Here is an 18,350-nt window from a genome sequence, read left to right as displayed (position 1 = left end):
CTCTCATGTTTGTTCACTATTCCCGAGCTGATGAGGCAGGCAAATCTTTGCTTCTTCCCCTTTTCTTCCCCGTAGTTTCACAGCTCGCAAGCTACTAAAACCAATACTTGCAACATACTGAGCTGCTCTCATTGCTGTGAACATCTCAACACCAGAAGTTAGTTCTGAAGATGATGTACCTGGAGAAGGACAGCGTCGAGCCCAGAAAAGTACCTTCTTGAAACGATTTTGATGCTGATGTGGGAAATAACTTCAGAATGTACACTTAGTGCCTGGCAGTGCTGCCCAGGTGCTCCACCCTGGAGGTGCCCACAGCTGTGGATGGGTGCTGGGCAGTTTGAGCTGGGGGGCAGCCAACCCATAGCAAGACAATGGAACTCAGTGATCCTTGAGGTCCCTTCCATCATAAGCCATTCTATGAGGAACCTGACCTAAGGAAGGAAGCACCTCACAGAACAGATGCATGGCTCCCACCTGTCCCCTCCCTCTCACACTGCTGCTCTCCCCACCTGCTATGAGCACAGATGGCCCAACAGCAACCAGACACCGGGAGCAGCCGACAGCAGCCTGCACTAATGTGGAATTAATTATGAGCTTACCAGTGGGCAATTCCCAGAGGTTCTTAGGTAAATCCCATTACCAGCCTCTCAGTCTGCAGGACAATACACAAGTTTTGTTTACAACCCAGCATTTTCAAGAGAGCAAACAAACACTGCACTCCCCATGATACTTTAGATCACAGGTCCAACGCAGCAGTTTTATGCATAACCTGACATACCTTCAGGTGACGCTGGTAACCTGCTGACAAGCCACTGGAACAACTCACTGAGCAGGTCCTGCCATTACTGGGGACTCTCATCCACAAGTTCACTGCTTCCAAATGCTCACTGGATGGAAAGCCTCCTCTGAGATTTCCTCCCTCCTCCTTAGCAGTGGGCTATGGAGCATCATGCACCTGCATGAAGAATGACTTCTGATGCCTGAATCAATGCCAGCCAACTGAGATTACAGCCAAGCAAATCCACTAACATACCTCAGAGGTGCATGTTACAACGCAGGAGGCCTGGGAATAAAGTCAGAGGGCATTATGTGGGTCAGCTTGCCTCGTTTCCACGCCAGCAGCCTCCCTAATCTGCCGTTAGCAGCTTTAGGCCATTTGGAATATTAACACTTCTTAACTCCACAGATGTTGACCATCGTGCTGGACTGAAGAACTACTGCATGTTTAAAGATTTCCTTCCCATTTCCTCCCTTCACTCCACCTAAAAGTTCAACTTCAGTTACAAGAGTTTAAACTCCTAGCAAGCAATCCCAGGACATCCTGAATGTTACCATCACAAGCATTCCAAAGCTTAGACTGTGCCCACAGGAGACTGGATAGGGTAGAAAAACACAAAGCATGTAGTTCTGGTGCTAACTTACTGTTTCTGCTGTAACCACAAGGATTTCAAGGGATCCAGCCTGAAGATCGACTCCACACTAAATTACAGAAAGCTCAAAGCAGAAGGTATTTTTAATTAAAATGCCCAAACAGGTCTTTGCAAGCTAAAATTAAGGCTTACAATGGCACCGTTTATCTACAGACTGTTTCAAGAGCTTGCTTTAACTGTACCCACTGTGATCATTTAAGGAAGTTCTTTCCCTCTTCTTCCATGTTTACAGGGTAATGACTCCAACCATAAAAGCAGCAGGAAGCTGAAAATGCAGAGATGGGAGCTCCAAACTGCCACCGAACGCCCAACGCTTCCCCTTGTTGGAGGTCTCCTTGGTACAGTAATCTACATCGACAATTACACTTCCATTCCGGCAGCATGTTTTAATTATACTTTATCATATTACAAGAGAAACAGACTATTAGCTGCTGTTTTGTTGGGGTTCTTTTATATAAAAAGAAGAATCAGCTATCGCTTAATTGTTTAATAACACCTGCAACAGAATCATAAAGTCCTGAATGCTTCATTATTTTCCCATCATCCTATTTTCATACACAGTTAACCTATAACCAATCCCCCACCCGCAGCCCCAGAAAGGCTCACCCTGAGCAGATGAGAGCAGCAAAGCCAACTATTTAATTCCTCTGAAAATCCAAAAGCCAAAGCAGGTCACCTTCCCTCGTGGTTCCAGATGTCTGCCCAGAAACACAGGAGACATACGGCCTCAGATAAATGAATGACAAAGTTGTTGACCATCTACAACTGTCATTGTAGTCTACAACCAAGGTTCATTCCATAGTATTTACCTCTGAGATTTATTTTCTCCGGTACTAGAAAGGATAATGACTGAAAGAATGTATATTCATCGCACGGAGTCGTTTAATACATTTAAATGATTTATTTATTCACTCCTTGTACCACGGGCCACTGATGGTCAATACACAAACCAAGGCTGGTTTAGTGGCTGAATTTGAGATGCGTAACCTACTGATGGGGAAGCAGTTCTTTCCTCTCACTTTAGTCTTCACCTGCCATAAAATACACACCAGATGAACAGCATTTCTATGGAGTGGGTATGAGGGAACTGAGCTCTCTCTGCTCAGCATCCATACCAGAACCATCTAACAACTCATTCTTAAAACGAAATGATTCAAGTATTCGTTATATTTAAATATAAATGCTCTTTCACAGAGCATGCGTTCCCATTTTCCTTGTCTTTTCATGTCATAAGGATTAAAGTACCTAGCACAGAGGGCTAAGCAGAGATATAAATAATTATGACAGTAAATATAGAACCCTCAAGGAAATCAAATGAAATGTTTAAAGGAAATATTTATCAGCAATACAAATCTTTAATCTTCAAAACAGCAATAGATCTTTGAGGAGGCAAACCAAAAAGAAAACAAATGAGGCCCGACCAGCACCTCTTCCTACCTGACCTGGGCTCACTTCTGCACTTCTCCTCTAAGGAAACAACACCCATATCTTATTCTGAACCACCAAATCACCATATCACCAGTGATATGTCACACGTATCCCACTGCAATGGCCCTGGTGACAGAGGAGGTCACAAACCCAGGGGCAGCTCTGCAAACACAGCCATACATATTCTCAAGCCGACAGCACGCGGCCATCCCACACACCAGCACATTGCTTAATGCTACGGTACACTCAACTCTAAATCACCATTTCCACGCAGTAGCAAAATGAGGCAAATTGACGTTTTATGAAGTTTGAAACAGGATAATTTCATGCAGTTAAATTTTAAGACTATCAAAAGTGGAACCAACTGCTGAACCCATCAGCACTAAGGTCCCTGTATGCTGTATTTAAACTTCCGAGCAGCAAGTAGGAGAAATTGCCATTATATAAAGCCTAAATCGAGGGAATTTAACGTGGTTAAATTATTCCTAAACCATGGAAGACTGACAAGTTCTTTTATTACAAAGCGCTCTTATCGCTTAATGGAGAAAGTCTTTTATGATTAAAGTTTTATTTGGCTTTCAGATACCAACATCACTCAAGGAATATTGCTCCTGCAATTCAAGGCACTCTGGAGCACAGAATTATCTCAGTGCAGCAGCGAGGGAACACACAGCTGAACTCACTGCAGTAATGACACAGTATGCCATACTTTGGAAGTTGACACACCAGGCTCTGTACTCTGAGAGTGGTGAGGTGCTGGAACAGCTGCCCAGAGAGGCTGTGGATGCCCCGTCCATCCCTGGAGGTGTTCAAGGCCAGGTTGGATGGGGCCCTGGGCAGCCTGGGCTGGTATCAATGTGGAGGTTGGTGGCCCTGCATGTGGTGGGGGGTTGGAGCTTCGTGATCTTTGAGATCCCTTCCAACCCAACCATGCTGTGATTCAGCTATTGTTTTTAACCATATCATCACTGAGCAATGCCAAACTGCTAGAATCACTTTTAACAGAACCTGTAGCAAGCATCAGCGTTATCCCTGCGCCTCTACACACCAAGTGCTCCTGTACAAAATAGAACGAATACCCTTTAACTAAAAACTAGCTCATTTGTACTTGAAAACATTCCCTAATACAGCACAGTGTTGGTTTGCTGCTGACCACTGTATTTTCAGAACATAATTCGACAAAGCTCTGCTTAAATTACCACAAAATACCACGTTCCACCTATTTTTTTTCTCAGACTGCAGCACTGTAAGACACAAAGCACACTAACAGGTATTCTGTGTATCAAAATGCTTTCCAGCTGATTAGATTTGAAATTACCTTAACATTTAAGAGGAAGCTGTGCAAAGCACAGTAATGGGTACGGCAATAAACCACAGCAGGTTCTTCGGGAGTGTGTGAGCACAGGAGTAGCATCCTACCCATCCCTGCTCCCATAGAGGAGAGCAGCAAAGCACTGCAGCGTGCACCTTCCTTGGCATAGAAATACATGCAACACTCTAGTTTAAAAAGAGCCAAAAGCCAATTGAGCGATCAGTGCTATACTTAACTCCTACAAACCTAGAAACAAGGCCTTACTGACCAAGTGATAATTGAATTCTATTTCTTAATTTGTACATTTAAGAAGAAGCCTTCTCTACCAAATGTTTATCGGAATTCCTCTTAAAAGGCCTCTTTTCCAGCCCAGCTTTTGTAACCTTCACATCAACTGCTATTTTCTCTTGACAAAAGGAATGCAAAATTACATCTCTGCATGGTGAGTATCAGTGAAAGAAGCAACGGGGAATGGAGGGAGGGGAAGACATCGAGGTGTACGTTCACACTCCATCTTGCTTTGCAGAACAGCTCAGGAGGCACACACAGCACACACACACACGGCCTTCCTCTCTTCCCTCCTCAGCCCCAAAGCTCCAATTTCTAAAGCACTGCTACAGGTTTTCTGCACGCAGAACAGCCATGGAGCATGTAATTAATGATGACCCTCGGGAGGAAAGGGCTATTTCTGCCACAGCTAAGCCCAGGCACGGTGACAAACTATTAAGAGATTTAGGGGCTAAATGTTTCCAGGCTGCTTCCAGCCTTAACAGAGCCCTGACAGGAGCTCTGCAGCAAAATGCCAAAAGGATGAAACTCCACATAATGTACACACACAGGTGTCAGCTATGAGACCCAATAAAAGACCAAGACACTTTTTCTGTTTATTTGTAAATGATGCTTAAACCATTTGAACAAAAATAATTTATATTTATGTGTTTTATTTTGCTGCTCAGCCTCAGAAAAGCTTGTTAACTTGAATACTCAAGACAAAGGTGTCAAAAGTCACACAAGTCTTATGCGGAAATTCATATCACAGAGGTGATGGCTTGGGTTGGAAGGGACCCCAAGGTCCAACCTGCGCATTTAACAGCAGCCCAGGCTGCCCAGAGCCCCATCCAACCTGGCCTTGAGCACCCCCAGGGATGGGACATCCACAGCCTCTCCACTGCCCTGTAACACAGGAACTGGGGTGCACCCAGCGCTCCCATTCATCATAGGCCTTCCTAACCCAACGAGGTGAACAACACCTCTCTGCCACCGATAGATGGGATATCACAGAGGGCACAAAGTACCCAATGATGTTTACTCATCTTGCTCACTTTTCTGCATGGTAAGAGCCTGGGGTTCTTGTTTTGGCTTAGTTTTCTCATTAATTGATTTTTAATATAGACTAGACTCCCAAGGACAAAAAGGACGACATTGGAATAAATCCCGCTCTGATTCTTCACTCTTTATTATGCAGATGAATGCACACTTCAGCTTGCCAGGTTTGGCAATCAGGGCTCTCGAGAACGTCTGCAGCTGAAAACTTTCATTCCCGATACAGGAGTACACTGCACGACAGCTACCAAAAACAGTCTCCAGGAGCAGCACTCAGACACACAAACAACCAGGACTTCACACAGATATCGTCATCTGTAATCGTTATTCAAGTCTCACACTGCACTACTACAGAGGAACATAATTGAGAAGTGTTTCTCAGTGATAACACCAATTAGTATTTCTAGCAGGAGTTGCCCCCCAGTTCCATATCACTGATACTTCACAAGGGGAAAAAAAACTCAAATGCAAATCACAAGAACCACGGCTTAAAGCCAGTATTATAAAAACCTTTCTCACCCTTTGCAAAACAGAAGAGCTGCAGCACAGAGCCACCCAACGTGCTCTACTGCCTTCCAATGCTGTGACCTCTCCACAGTTCTCATTGCTCCTATGTCTTCTGGCACTTCTTAACACCTACACGGAGCTCACAAAGGATGGAAAACTACTCTGCTGTGATCAACTACACTGTGTTATTTTCAGAACAAGTGAAGGATTGTTTAACAGTGGATTAAAAGAGGCTGATGGCAAATCGAGCTTCATTTTTAAGCCTCAGTTCTTGCAACTGGGCTTGAGCACGTGGACGAGTGTTTGCAGAGCTTTCCTGAAATCAATGAAGAGTCATTCAAGGTATAGAGCATGGCATCAGTAACAAAAAGGAGCCATAATTCATTGACAATATCCATTATTAAAGCTGATGCTGGATGTACACAGCTTCCAAGAATCACTTATAAGTTCCCATGAAACTAAAACATTTGCAAGCAAGTGGGTCTAAAAGGTGACAGGTACTGTGCAGAGCAGACAGCTGCTGGCTGCAAAGAATTTCCAGTAATTTTATGAACATAAGAAGGAAACCTAAAAACCTACCTGTCAGCTGGAAAGCACAACCTGCTATCACCAAAGCAAAGCCGACCTACAACACCTGCTCATCCTCCATCACTGCAGTAAGAAGCATCCTGCCATTGGTCCTCCACAGCCTGCTGGAAAACGTGGTTCCCCTGCAGCCTACATGCTCCAACTGGGGGCACCTGATCTCTCAGGAATGCTTTCTTCTCTTTTGTTTCTTTTTAAATGCTTGCTACCAGATAAAGGCATCTGCTATGCTCAGGTTTTCCCCTCGATCTTTAGAATCTGAACTGCTCTAGAAATCAGCTTACTGTCCCATCACAATACCCAAATCAGCACTTCAGGTTTTATTTGTCAACAAATTTGTGCCAAGACTGGAGCGCAGTGTACACATTCATCCCTCCATCCATTAAATCTTTATGGCACGCTATTAAAAATATCTGCTCCCATTGTGAATGCAGACAGCCCAATGCATACAGTAATCTGACAGATAAACAAGTTACTATGGAAACTACCAAAATGAATGCCTCCTTTTCTAAACTTGGCCGTAACCCCAAACTTTTCATACCGCAGCCCAATGTTTCATTCACTTGCTTTACATGATTACAACAGACCTTTTCTCTCTCGAAACAGAAATACATTACAGGGTTTGAATAAATGAACCTTCCCTTTACACCGAGTTGTCCTCAAAATAGCAATTTAATAACTTGTACTGATTTTATGAAAGCCCTTTTGTACTACTTAGGAATATCGTTCACAATAGGGGAACAGAAATCTGCATAAAAACATTAGACAAAAATATTAAGGACTTGGCACTACTCTATGGGAGCCTAAAGCATACGGCACATTACAGATACATTAGTCATGCTGCAAAGACAAGCATTCAAAAATACAATTCCATCTCATCGCTCTCACTCATTTTAATTAAAATAATCACACTCCCTTGACAATTACTATTTCAGTCAACGCACACGCTCCTTTCTTTATTGCTCGGAGAGCTTTGACTTCCCCAAGTTCAACGTGCGTTTTCCAAAATGAGAATCATCTTCAAAGACAGCTTTTGGAACAGAAAATATTGTGTTTAATTAACAACTTTGAATTTGAAATTAAAAGATCTGAGTATTTTCCTGCAGGGAAGTGTTTTTACGTTCCAAATCCACAGCACCTTTCTCTGCCCCACTCCAAGACAAATCCTAAGCTCTCAGCCCCCCGCAGCACACAACCCAAAGGGATGCTGGCTTTCACTTGGTCTCCCACACACTGCTGTGGGAAGGATGGGGCTGCAGGAACCAAAGCCTCTGGAGTCTCTCAGAACTATCCCAATTCATGGATCAAGCTCCAGGCCATCAGACTACCTTGGCTTAAACAGCATCTCCTTTGTTGGAAGCTGAGCATGCTGAGCAAACTGACCTCCAGTCCACACGTAAGCACTCCTGCTTTCGATACCAGAAGGATTATTTCTCTAGGCAGACCTGAAGTCACCCTGCCTTGCCTTTTGCAAGTCTTGCATGTTTCAGAAGAGCCATCTGCTAGGAATATTAGATTGAATGCAATTAGTTCGCAACATAAGATTTCATTTCCAATCTCTTTCCTTGGGCCAGCAACTTCTGCATTCGTCTCTGTCATTTCACCCATTTACAAACAAACTACCAAAAAATGAACAAATACAAAAGCTCACAACAGGGCTGTCCTTGTATCTTTTTTAAAGCACTTGAAACAGAACTGTTATCAATACCAACACTGTACTTTACAGGGTTTTTTTTGCAAACTTTGCCAGCTTCTCCCTTCAGAGCCCTGGTTTAACCAGCTCGAGCAGCACACCTTGGCTCTGGATGTTCCCAACACATCAACAGCTGTGGTTCCTTCTCCTGCAGGAAGAAGAGGAGAGCAGCCTTGCATGCAGGCCAAGAGATGCCCTGCTGAGACCCTTCTCGCTGTCCACCTCAGCATGCTTCAGTCCAGAGAGAGGCCAGACCCAGCTCCGACTTCATGCAGTGCTCTCCATAAAACTTCACCTCTCACAAATTTTCTGAAGCGCTCTAAATCTCCTGAAATCCCAGACAAAACCTGAGCTTCCAGAGAAATCTCTGCTTTTGTGCTGCTTGCTACAAGACACGAGGTGCCTCTGAGAAAAGAAAGGGCTGCAAACCTTTTCTGACTCTACTGCTTTTGGAAGAGCATCCCCACACCCTGCCTGGTGCATGTATTGGGGACTTAATCCTCCATCACCTTGAGATTTGTCAGATATCAGCCACCTGCAGTAAGAGGACAGCAGCAATGGGAGAACATAACCCTACAGCTGCAGAGCCCACGCTATAAGGATGCAGATGCTGATTTACCAATCTAATATTTTCACCAATTTCTGCATATGCCATTGATGAGCAGGGACTGCTAAAGGCTGACCAGTACTGATTTTCTTCTAGGGCAGGAAGCAGGTATAAGAAATAAGGATATTTTCCTTCAATCGTGGTACAAAAATAGACACAAGTAAAGACGGCTTGTTTGGAAGCCAGCTCTGTGTTAATTGGGATAACACTCGCAAGCTGTTAAGCAACGTCACTAACCAGCACAACAACAGCTCACTGTTATAGCACCCAGCTTTTGTACTTGTCACTCGTACACTTCAAGATGCAGCAGACATCAGAAGGGGATTTCTGACAGCTGTGTTCAGTCTATGAACTGTCACCATTTACACTGTACACCTACTGCAAAGTTGTCTTCATGAATCATTTACAGAGCAATAATTACAACTAAAAAGGCATGGAAAGCTTACCTCTTACTTCTATACACATTCTACATAAGCAGAATCCTTCCTCTCTAAGCATAAGAATGACTCCAAACACTGGATTTCCAAATAATAATTATTTTGGCTTCTCTCTTCTACGTACCAGACATTTTATATTGCTTTTGCTGAAAAAATAACATACAAGGCTCAGGCTTCAATATGGTAGAAGGTCAGACACTAAGATATCTGCAATTCTGAAACCAGTGAAATAAAACAGAGTGCTTCAGATCTTGGTATTCTATCTGTTTGAATTGGAAAAATAATTTAGGAAGCACAGAGAAAGATATGAAAAAGATAATTAAAAAATAATAATAATAAATCTGTGGCCACAAGAAATGGCTCAGACTTGGCACTCACCCCTCAGAGCAGGCAGGAGGGACCTCTCTTTCTTGTCATCACATTTATTACATTCACTGAAGTACAGAAGTAAGAAGACGTCCACGAGCACCCACATGAGAGAAGTGGCCAGCACCACCTTGCAGTAAACAAATCTCCTCATCGCTTTGCTTCCTCTCCAGTTAAAGTGCTAAAGAAAGAACGCCGCTGCTGAGAAGCACCAAACTCCTACAGCTAAAATCCAACATGGAAGCAAAGGCATGCATCCCACTGCAATTAAAAGGAGAAAAGCTCTGAATTAGCTGTAATGTAATATATTTTAATAAAGAGCATGCAAAAGGTCAAAGTAGTGATAACAAACAGTTCTAACCCAAACTCCATTCTGTTCTAATCAGGAACTTTTCTCAACATTAGACGTTAACACAAAGAAGTTTTCTTTTGCCTCAAATACTGTGTTTATAGGGATGTTTTAAATATGTGAGGACTAAAAGCAATTTTCTTTCTTTAATTAATCCTGAAGGAAAGATTGAGTGTTGTGGCAGCAGCACCAAAGACACCTGCAAAAGAACACAGCAGTTACCCACCCACCTCTTTAGGCTCTTCCCTGCAATGTGACGTTTGGTCACCAAAAGCTACATGAGGTGCCAATATGTAAGTTATTTAAGTTCTTTACTGTGAGAGTGGTGAGGTGCTGGCACAGCTGCCCAGAGAGGCTGTGGATGCCCCGTCCATCCCTGGAGATGTTCAAGGCCAGGTTGGATGGGACCCTGGGCAGCCTGGGCTGGTATTCAATGTGAAGGTTGGTGGCCCTGCCTATGGCAGGAGGTTGGAGCTTCATGATCCTTCAGGTCCCTTCCAACCCAACCATCCTATGATTCTATGATCTACTCTCAGCATAGTTCCATAATAACCACATGCATCAGTACAGGCATGGGGCTGGGCTGCTGGAAAGGAGCTCTGTGAGAAGGACCCAGATGTCCTGGAGGCCAGCAGGATGACCCTGGTGGCCAAGAAAGCCAATGTGATGTGAGAACAAACCTGAATGCTATGAGGGAGCAGAGCCCCAGCACAGCTGCCCAGGGAGGTGGGGGAGTCTCCTCTGGAGCCCTCATACCCACCTGGACACTCTGTGTGCAGCTGCTGTAGAGAACTGCTATGAGGTTGGCCTGGGGGAGCTCCAGAGGTCCTTTCCAGCCCCCACAGCTCTGGGATTCTCTGCTAAGTTAGATGACATGCAGACACCTCACTCGGACCATTATACGCTGCATTCCATACCAGCACTGGGAGCTGTGCTTCAGCCACGTCCCCACACACAGCCTTGGAGCTGAACCACAAGATAGCTGTCCCAGCACCTGCAAAATAAAACACAGGACAGGACTTACTGCTCTGCTGCCTTTCCTAGGATGGAAACAAGGAGCCCATGTAGTATTTGCTTCCAGGATGAGCAGGCTGTGGGGTGGATGGAAAGCAATCCAAGCTGCCTGCTGCTGTCTCTGTGCAGCCTCCAGCTCCTGTGCTGGGGCACAGCAGGAAGGAAAAGGGGATGCAGCCAAGGGACCGTCAGGGTTGGAACTGGATGATCTTGAAGGTTCCTTCCAACCAAAGGCATTCCGTGATTCTCATAAATTGTGCCTGCATCTTATCTCAGTTCCAACGCGTTTTGTAAAGAAACTTAGGGTTGAGTTGCACTTCACTTGGACAAACGAGATGGAGGAGACGGAACAATTTAAATATGCTTTTTAGAAATCTGCTAGAAGTGCTATTTGACTACATAATAATCAATAAAGCCGTTCATCCGCCATACACACACAGCCAGCAGCTCCTTTTCTCACCAGAACGACACACGGCCGGTTGATTTAAAGTCATATGGGCTCTGGAACGCTTGCTTCCAGTTAGCACAATCTATTTTCATGCTAGTCAACAGGAACGGTTTAGTGATAGGAAGAAAATTACCAAGAAAAAAAAAAAGAACACCCTGAAAAATGACATAGATCTTTATTAGGGAAAATAGAGAACATGCAGAAGCCTTCACCCCCCCACACACAGCCCCTGTCACTGCAGCGGTTGTAATTGGCTTCTGTAGCCTTCAGTACCGCAGCTATTTGTTCAGCACCAGCTGACACAAAGGCTCGTCCTCCCCGAGCACTTCATCATACAGAGGAATTCTTTTCTTCATCAATTCTTGGTTTAATGCAACCCAGCGAACCTCAGCAGCATAACAGTCAGAGGGATGAGTGGAAAAATCCCCTATTCCCAAACCTGTGCAGCTTCTAAACCAACTGTGCAGGAGCCACTGCTGCTGTAACACCGTGGCTGGGAGCTCTGCAGTTTGCAGGGGTTAGAATGAAGACAGCGAGAAAAGCAATTATAGAGTTAATGGCAATAATAGCTTTGGTTCGCTTTTCTAATAATTAACATTTCAAACATGGACATGGAGGTACTGGAGCAGGTCCAGAGAAGGGCAACAAGGCTTGTGAAGGGCTTGGGAAATCAACCCTATGAGGAGAGGGTGAGGGAGATGGGGTGTTTAGTCTGGGGACAAGGAGGATGAAGGGAGACATTATCGCTCTCTTCCAGTATCTGAAAGGTGCTCACAGCAGAGCGGGGCTGGTCTCTTCTCACTGGTGACAGGATGAGGGGAAATGGCCTCAAGTTGCACCAAGTTTAGGTTGGATGTTAGGAAACACTTCTTTACAGAAAGGGTTGTTAAACACAGGAATGGGCTCCCCAGGGAGGTGGTTGAGTCACCATCCCGGGATGTGTTTAGGAGCCATTCAGATGCGGTGCTCACAGATAGGATTTAGCGGAGGGTTGCTAGAGTTAGGGTACTATGGGTAGGATGTGGTTGGACTTAATGATCTTTGAGGTCTTTTCCAACCTGAGTAGTTCTGTGATTCTATGATTTCAATTAAATACTCATCCAACTACTTAAAAAATGAAAAGCAGACCTACTTGAACACCGAAGCCCAGCTAATGCAGGGCCACTGAGTTCCTATGCAACAATACACACCCGCTGCCAAGAGCCCCGGCCACAAACTCTCCCCATTATTCCGTCCCTAAATTGCTTTGATTTGGGATTTTACTAAAATCTAGAGTACCAAGGCTTCAGGGAAGGAAAAGGAAGAGAAACACACCAGGCCTCCCAGCTGCCACTGCAAAGAACAAAGCTAATTTTAAACAGTAGGCAGCAGCAACAAAGCAGGGAAATCCCAGCCCCAAAACACTGCAGTTTGGCAGCGCTGGAAGCAATAAAGGCAAGGTTTTATAATAGAAAACAGGATGCAAATTTAGAACTCAGCTGCATTGCCAGGCTTTCCTAAAACTGCCATAGCAAAACAGCACTAAGAGGATCTTACGGAGGTTATCAAGTCAAGCTCTGTACAACTGGTAGAATTAAAGACAGCCACAAAAGCTCACATCACCTTTATCGGGTACTGGAACAGCCCCCTGCAGAGCTTGCTTCCACACAGCACGTGGCTCTGGGGATGTGAAGCACGTGCTCAGCATCGCTCCCTGCAACCCACCAGCTTCATTTCCTCATGGACTCAACACCATTCAGCACTACTCCATCCAGCTGCCTACAAAGCTTTTAATTTCATGCTATCTCTGTGAGATTACAAACCAAAAGAATTACCCCTTCGTTAAAAACAATGGCAGCACCAACTGGGGCCAGGGCTCTCAGGAGCATCCAGCACCAGCTCTGCTCCCTGGTTACATCCATACAGCCCAAAGCTGACACACAGCCCCACCAGCACACTGATCCCATCACAAACAGACCTCAAGCCAGCATCTTCCTGCCAGTGCTGTCTGCAACACACCTGCTGATTATCCCAATCCAGGCTTCTCTCTGAGGCATCCATCCATTTCCCAGCCCAGCGGTTTCCTCCGACTGCTTTTTGCTCTCACCCTTTGTCAGTGTGGCTCAGCTGTGGATGTAAGACAGCAATTGCAGTGACACAGGTAAGGGGAAAGCACAGCAGCAGCACCTGAGGGACTGCAAGCAAAAACCACATCTGGAAAAATGTAATGGGGCTTTATCTCCATATATTTCCAAATGGCCAACGTCTGCAGGTCTGTGTGAGCATGCCCTTGAATGGCTCCTTAATCTACTGCCACTCGTAGGACTGAGAATGAATTAAGTGTAAAACAGAGGTGAGTGACATCCTTTCAAGTGGATGCTGTTCTTAGCGGTGGCTGTGACAGCTTAACAGAGCACCCAAATCTTTGTATAAAGCTCCACATCTCCACAGAGACTGTTCTCCAACAGCATCACACAACAAGAGGAACCTCTCCTGTTCTCCTCCTACACCACTCTGAACTATGAACACAAACTGCTTCCACTGACCTTCAGGGCTACGTTTCAATTATCACATGCAGACTGCAGATAACAGGTGCTTTAGGAAGATGAGTAAGTGGATGGAATTGCATTACTGTTATGACTCCAGAGGTAATTTCCTGCCTTTTCATTATTCAGCTGAGGTATGCTGCCTTCCCTAGTGAATCTATCACACGGGCTATGCTTTTGAAGCATGCAACTTCACCTCAGTCAGGGCTGCAACTCACCCTGCCTGTTTTGTGCTGTATTTTCCCAAGCCATCCCCATGCACAGCCTTCAGCTCTCTAGTACTTGAGCAAGCTCAGGCCAGAGGCTAAGAACTAGAAACCTCAGGTACTGTCACAATACTGACCACGGGAGAAGGGTATATGAGAAAACCAGCTCAACTACAACACTTAAGCACTGGTAAGAGAAAGGTTTGGTGTTGTTATTTTTGCCAATCTCTGCTGCAGAACCAGAACACAACATGGGCAGCACTGCACCAAATGGCAGATGGCCAGTGAGAAGTGACAGGGTACATAAACACAACTGCACCCATGTGTGCCAGGGCCAGCACATCACAAAACAAGATGGCACAAGCCAAAGCTGCTGCCCTGTGTTATAAATAAAACCCATCAGAGTCGCTTCCAGAGAAATAATCATTAAAAAGCTGAGGAAGCAAACTTGCTTAGAAAACTACTAAGGATTGCAATCCTATTTTCCATGACACACCAATATGGTTAAAATACAGTTTGCCTTCCAAGAGTTAACACTCATCTGACCAAACCTACACATACGCTATTATCTCTAAAAGAAAAAGCACAAATCACCACCCAATACTGCAAGCAGTTCAATTCATGTACAGTTACCTGAAGAACTCAGAGTGCTCAGACTGCCAATCTCTGAGATGAACATAGGAAGCTTTTATGTTCAATAAGAAAACCAGGTGTATCAGGTTAGAGCTACCCAGTGCTTTGTGTCTTAAGACTGAGTTTCTCCCACTCTTTCCTTTCCTGAAATAGACAACTTGACATTTAAAAGTCAACCTATTCTTCATTTTAAAAGGCGAAATTGAAGTAGAAAAGGCTTATTAATTCACCTAATCAAACTTATTTGTTAGCCTACCCTGCATTTTCTGTTGCATTGTTCAGACTAGGGGCAGGCAATATGCCTAGCACCAGCTTCTCCCACAATCAATACCTCAATGCAATGAACCTCCCAGGTTCCCAACATCCAGACAAGAAAAGCTTTTTGTGGAGTCCTCTAGAAGCAATGTTTGAGAATGGCGACAAGGCCCCTGCTGACAGCACCGACTCTAATTTCACATCACAGTCACTCTGACTTAAAAACGAATCATCAAGAAGTAGTAGGATGTACAGAAAGAACGAGTATATAACCTGCATGTTTTTGAAGGCAGACCTGCTGCAAGAGCACAGGCCTCGCTGCACTGAACAAAAACATCCTATACCACACTTTGCTGTGCTGATAACAATGATTCCCCTGTATTTCCAGTGAGCGTACTCTCTCAAATTCATCCACTAATGTCACACATGCAAAAATAAACAGTATTAACAAAAAGCCAAACCAAGAAATCCCCACTAGCCCTGGACAGTCACACTGCACACTTGATTTAGCAGCTACCAACCCTGCCTGCAGCAGGGGGTTGGGTGCTGATCCCTATGGTCCCTCTCAACCCCAAGCCATTCTATAAGTAGCTTCCAGGTTTCTAAGTTTCTTATTTCCAAGTGTTTCTGCTTTCCTTCTTTGGCCTTAATTTTCCCATCACTGGTAGCAACCTGCTGCACGCTGCCTCAACCCAAAGCAGCGTGATGAGGAAAGCACTCTGATCCTGCAAGCAATGCTCAGAACATAAAATGGTAGTAAGCTTTTGCTGTAGATGGTAAGGAAAGCTTGACTTTACAACTCAGTAACCCCTACAACAGGGTTCTCAGAGCACAGAGTGGGAACAGATCTGCCACCTCTCTCCTTCCTAAACGCTTGGGGAGAATCAGGCTGCTTTTGCTGGGGGAGGCAGAAGCTGACAGCACAAAGCCCGGAGCCTGGCAGGGTTGCATTCACACAGCCCTTCATTAGTGCCTAAGAGGCAAAGCTGGTCACAGCTCTCCCTTAAGCTCACCTACAGCCAGAGGCTGCCAGTCCGCTTCCCCCTGCCGTACCAGCACCAGCTCTGCCCGTAACACCACGCATCCTCTGCAACCTGCAGGCACTGAGCTCTCATGCACCATCACAGCCACAGGGAGACATGGAACAGATCCGGGTCCTTCCTGCTCCTGTGAACAGATCGCTCCTAAACCCCACAGAGCTGATCCGAAGGGAACCCAACCACGTGCCACATTACACCCCTGGTTTAACGCGACGAATAAAATAATCCCAAAGCATCTGCAGCAACAGGCCAAGAGAGAGCAATGCTTGGAGAGGGAGCAGCAGTTTGGGAGCCCTGCACAGCTCACACTGCACGTTGACTGACACAGCCTGCTCCAACACACACTGAAGGCCCGTCCCCTCCCCTCGAGGCACGCTGCCCATCACCCAGTGGCAGCAACCCTCCTGTTTCCTCCTATGCCTTACTCATTCACCTTTCCAGAAGGAAAGAGAAGCTGCTTCCAGAAGCGCACGAACAAATGACCCAGCCCGCTGTCACTCCGCAGCACAGAACTAAGAGGGGAAAGAAGCAGACACCCAACTGCACGGTGCCCTGAGCAGCACAGAGCCAAGGGCAGGAAGGGACCCGGGGATGCCCGCACTGCCTGTCCCAGCCCATGGCCGAGAGCAGAGACGGGCGGCTCAGCAGGGAGAAATCCGCCACGCCTGGGGTCACAGGGCTCCGTGCGGACATACCTGGAAGCGGCAGCAGAGCACGGACCGCCGGCACACACCGAAAGTTGTCAAACGCCAGAAGCTCCGACCCCGAGCAGCGCTCAGCCCCGACGGAGCGGCCTCAGCGCCGCCCCCCAGCGCCGCCCCCGCCCGGGGCACAGCGCGGCGCCGCCCGCCGCCTCCTCATGGCTGCCGGGAACGGGACGGGATGCGGCCGGCGCTGCCCGGCTCTCGGCTCCGTGTGTGTCCGCCTCTCCTCCGCTGTGCCGCCCAATGGCTGCGGCACCGCCCGGCTCCCGCGATACTTGCGGCCCGGCACGGCGGAACGGAGAGTCCAAGGAGAGCGATGGGCGGGCAGGTGCGGGGCGGCGCCTCGACGACAGCGATGGAGGGGCGGTGTAACGTGCATAGAGGGGAGGGGAGAACGAGGGTGGGTGGGGGCGTCACGGCTGGAAAAGGCCGCTGGGATCCACAGCCGTGCCCGCTGCCCGCGACCCTCAGTGCAGCATCCCCACGGCATCCCCAAGGGATGGGGACCCACCGCTCCATGTGTAGCTCTGCCACTGCCCCAGTGCTCCGCAGGGGTGCAAAGGCAGTTCAGTGTGTGATGTCCAGCCTTAAAAGTAATAAATGCCCCGTCCTTGGAGGTGTTCAAGACAAGGTTGGACAGGGCCCTGGGCAACCTGATCTAGTAAAGGTGTATGTTTGGTGGCCCTGCCAGGCAGGGGGGTTGGAACTACATGATCCTTGAGGTCCCTTCCAACCCGGGTCGTTCTGTGATTCTGTAAATTAATCCCGATGCAGACTTAGTATGGACAAAGGACACTTACTTAGGTGTGTGGAGCCCAGGACATGAAATCCATCGTGCTGTGCTAAGTCAGTTCCTCTGCATTGCAGCGTTCTTATCTCCAGCCTCGCACAGGTGTTGACTTGTGTATGGTCATACATGGAAAGGAAAACAAAGCTGAAGGAAGAGCCAGTTCATTTCCATCTGAATTTCACATCGGTAATTACACAAAATACAGTATTCATTCCTAATAGAAATAAAATGGGCTGATAGATAAGCAGCTGACAGTTATCGCACGTGTGCTGCCTTTCAGTGTGACCCGTGTATTACTTTTAGCCAGCAGCAGCCTGTGCTGTTCTACTTACTCATTGTTATCGCTTTTTCTATAATATCTCCTCAAATGTAGGACCACAGGTAAACCAGAAGTAACTATTCATCAAACTCATGGAACTATCATTTGTAATATGAAAGCCATCGCACTTATTGCACTCATTAATCCGACAGCGGCTTCCTTTACAACTGCACTGCCTGGCTTTACCACTTGAAAATAAACTGGGTAACCTCAGAGATAAATTTCCCTGCCCTATGCGAGAAGGTTCAAACAGCCTTGCACATAAATATGCCTCGAACACAAATCTTCGAGCTTCTTTAAAGCAGGATGTGGCACTGTGTCCTCTCATCTGATACAGCAGGTGTGTGTAACGATGAATTAGGCACAACTGGCAGTGATT

The 18,350-nt window shown here is 46.2% G+C and overlaps 1 protein-coding gene across 8 annotated transcripts in view; it reads right to left on the bottom strand.

Moving 5' to 3' along the window:
- The window catches only part of GALNT13 (polypeptide N-acetylgalactosaminyltransferase 13), a 63,438-nt gene extending 46,344 nt beyond the window's left edge, over positions 1-17,094 (bottom strand). For 3 of the 8 annotated variants that reach the window (XM_015869188.3, XM_085552163.1, XM_085552159.1), the window contains exons 1-3: positions 16,854-17,094; positions 10,955-11,031; positions 9,701-9,949 (exon numbers count right to left, since the gene is read on the bottom strand). In XM_015869188.3, the coding sequence (XP_015724674.2) occupies positions 9,701-9,842 (142 nt within the window). In that variant the 5' untranslated portion in view covers positions 9,843-9,949; positions 10,955-11,031; positions 16,854-17,094. Of the gene's footprint in view, positions 1-9,700; positions 9,950-10,797; positions 11,032-13,497; positions 13,609-16,853 lie in introns of those variants that run through there. The other 5 variants (XM_085552162.1, XR_014947865.1, XR_014947866.1 and 2 more) reach the window with 5 other exon arrangements.
- Between the last annotated feature and the right edge of the window lie 1,256 nt (positions 17,095-18,350).

The sequence above is a fragment of the Coturnix japonica genome, chromosome 7 (assembly GCF_054131305.1).
Source record: "Coturnix japonica strain WE chromosome 7, WE-NBRP24, whole genome shotgun sequence".
Classification (NCBI taxonomy): domain Eukaryota; kingdom Metazoa; phylum Chordata; class Aves; order Galliformes; family Phasianidae; genus Coturnix; species Coturnix japonica.
This window is presented reverse-complemented; position numbering and strand designations above follow the sequence as displayed.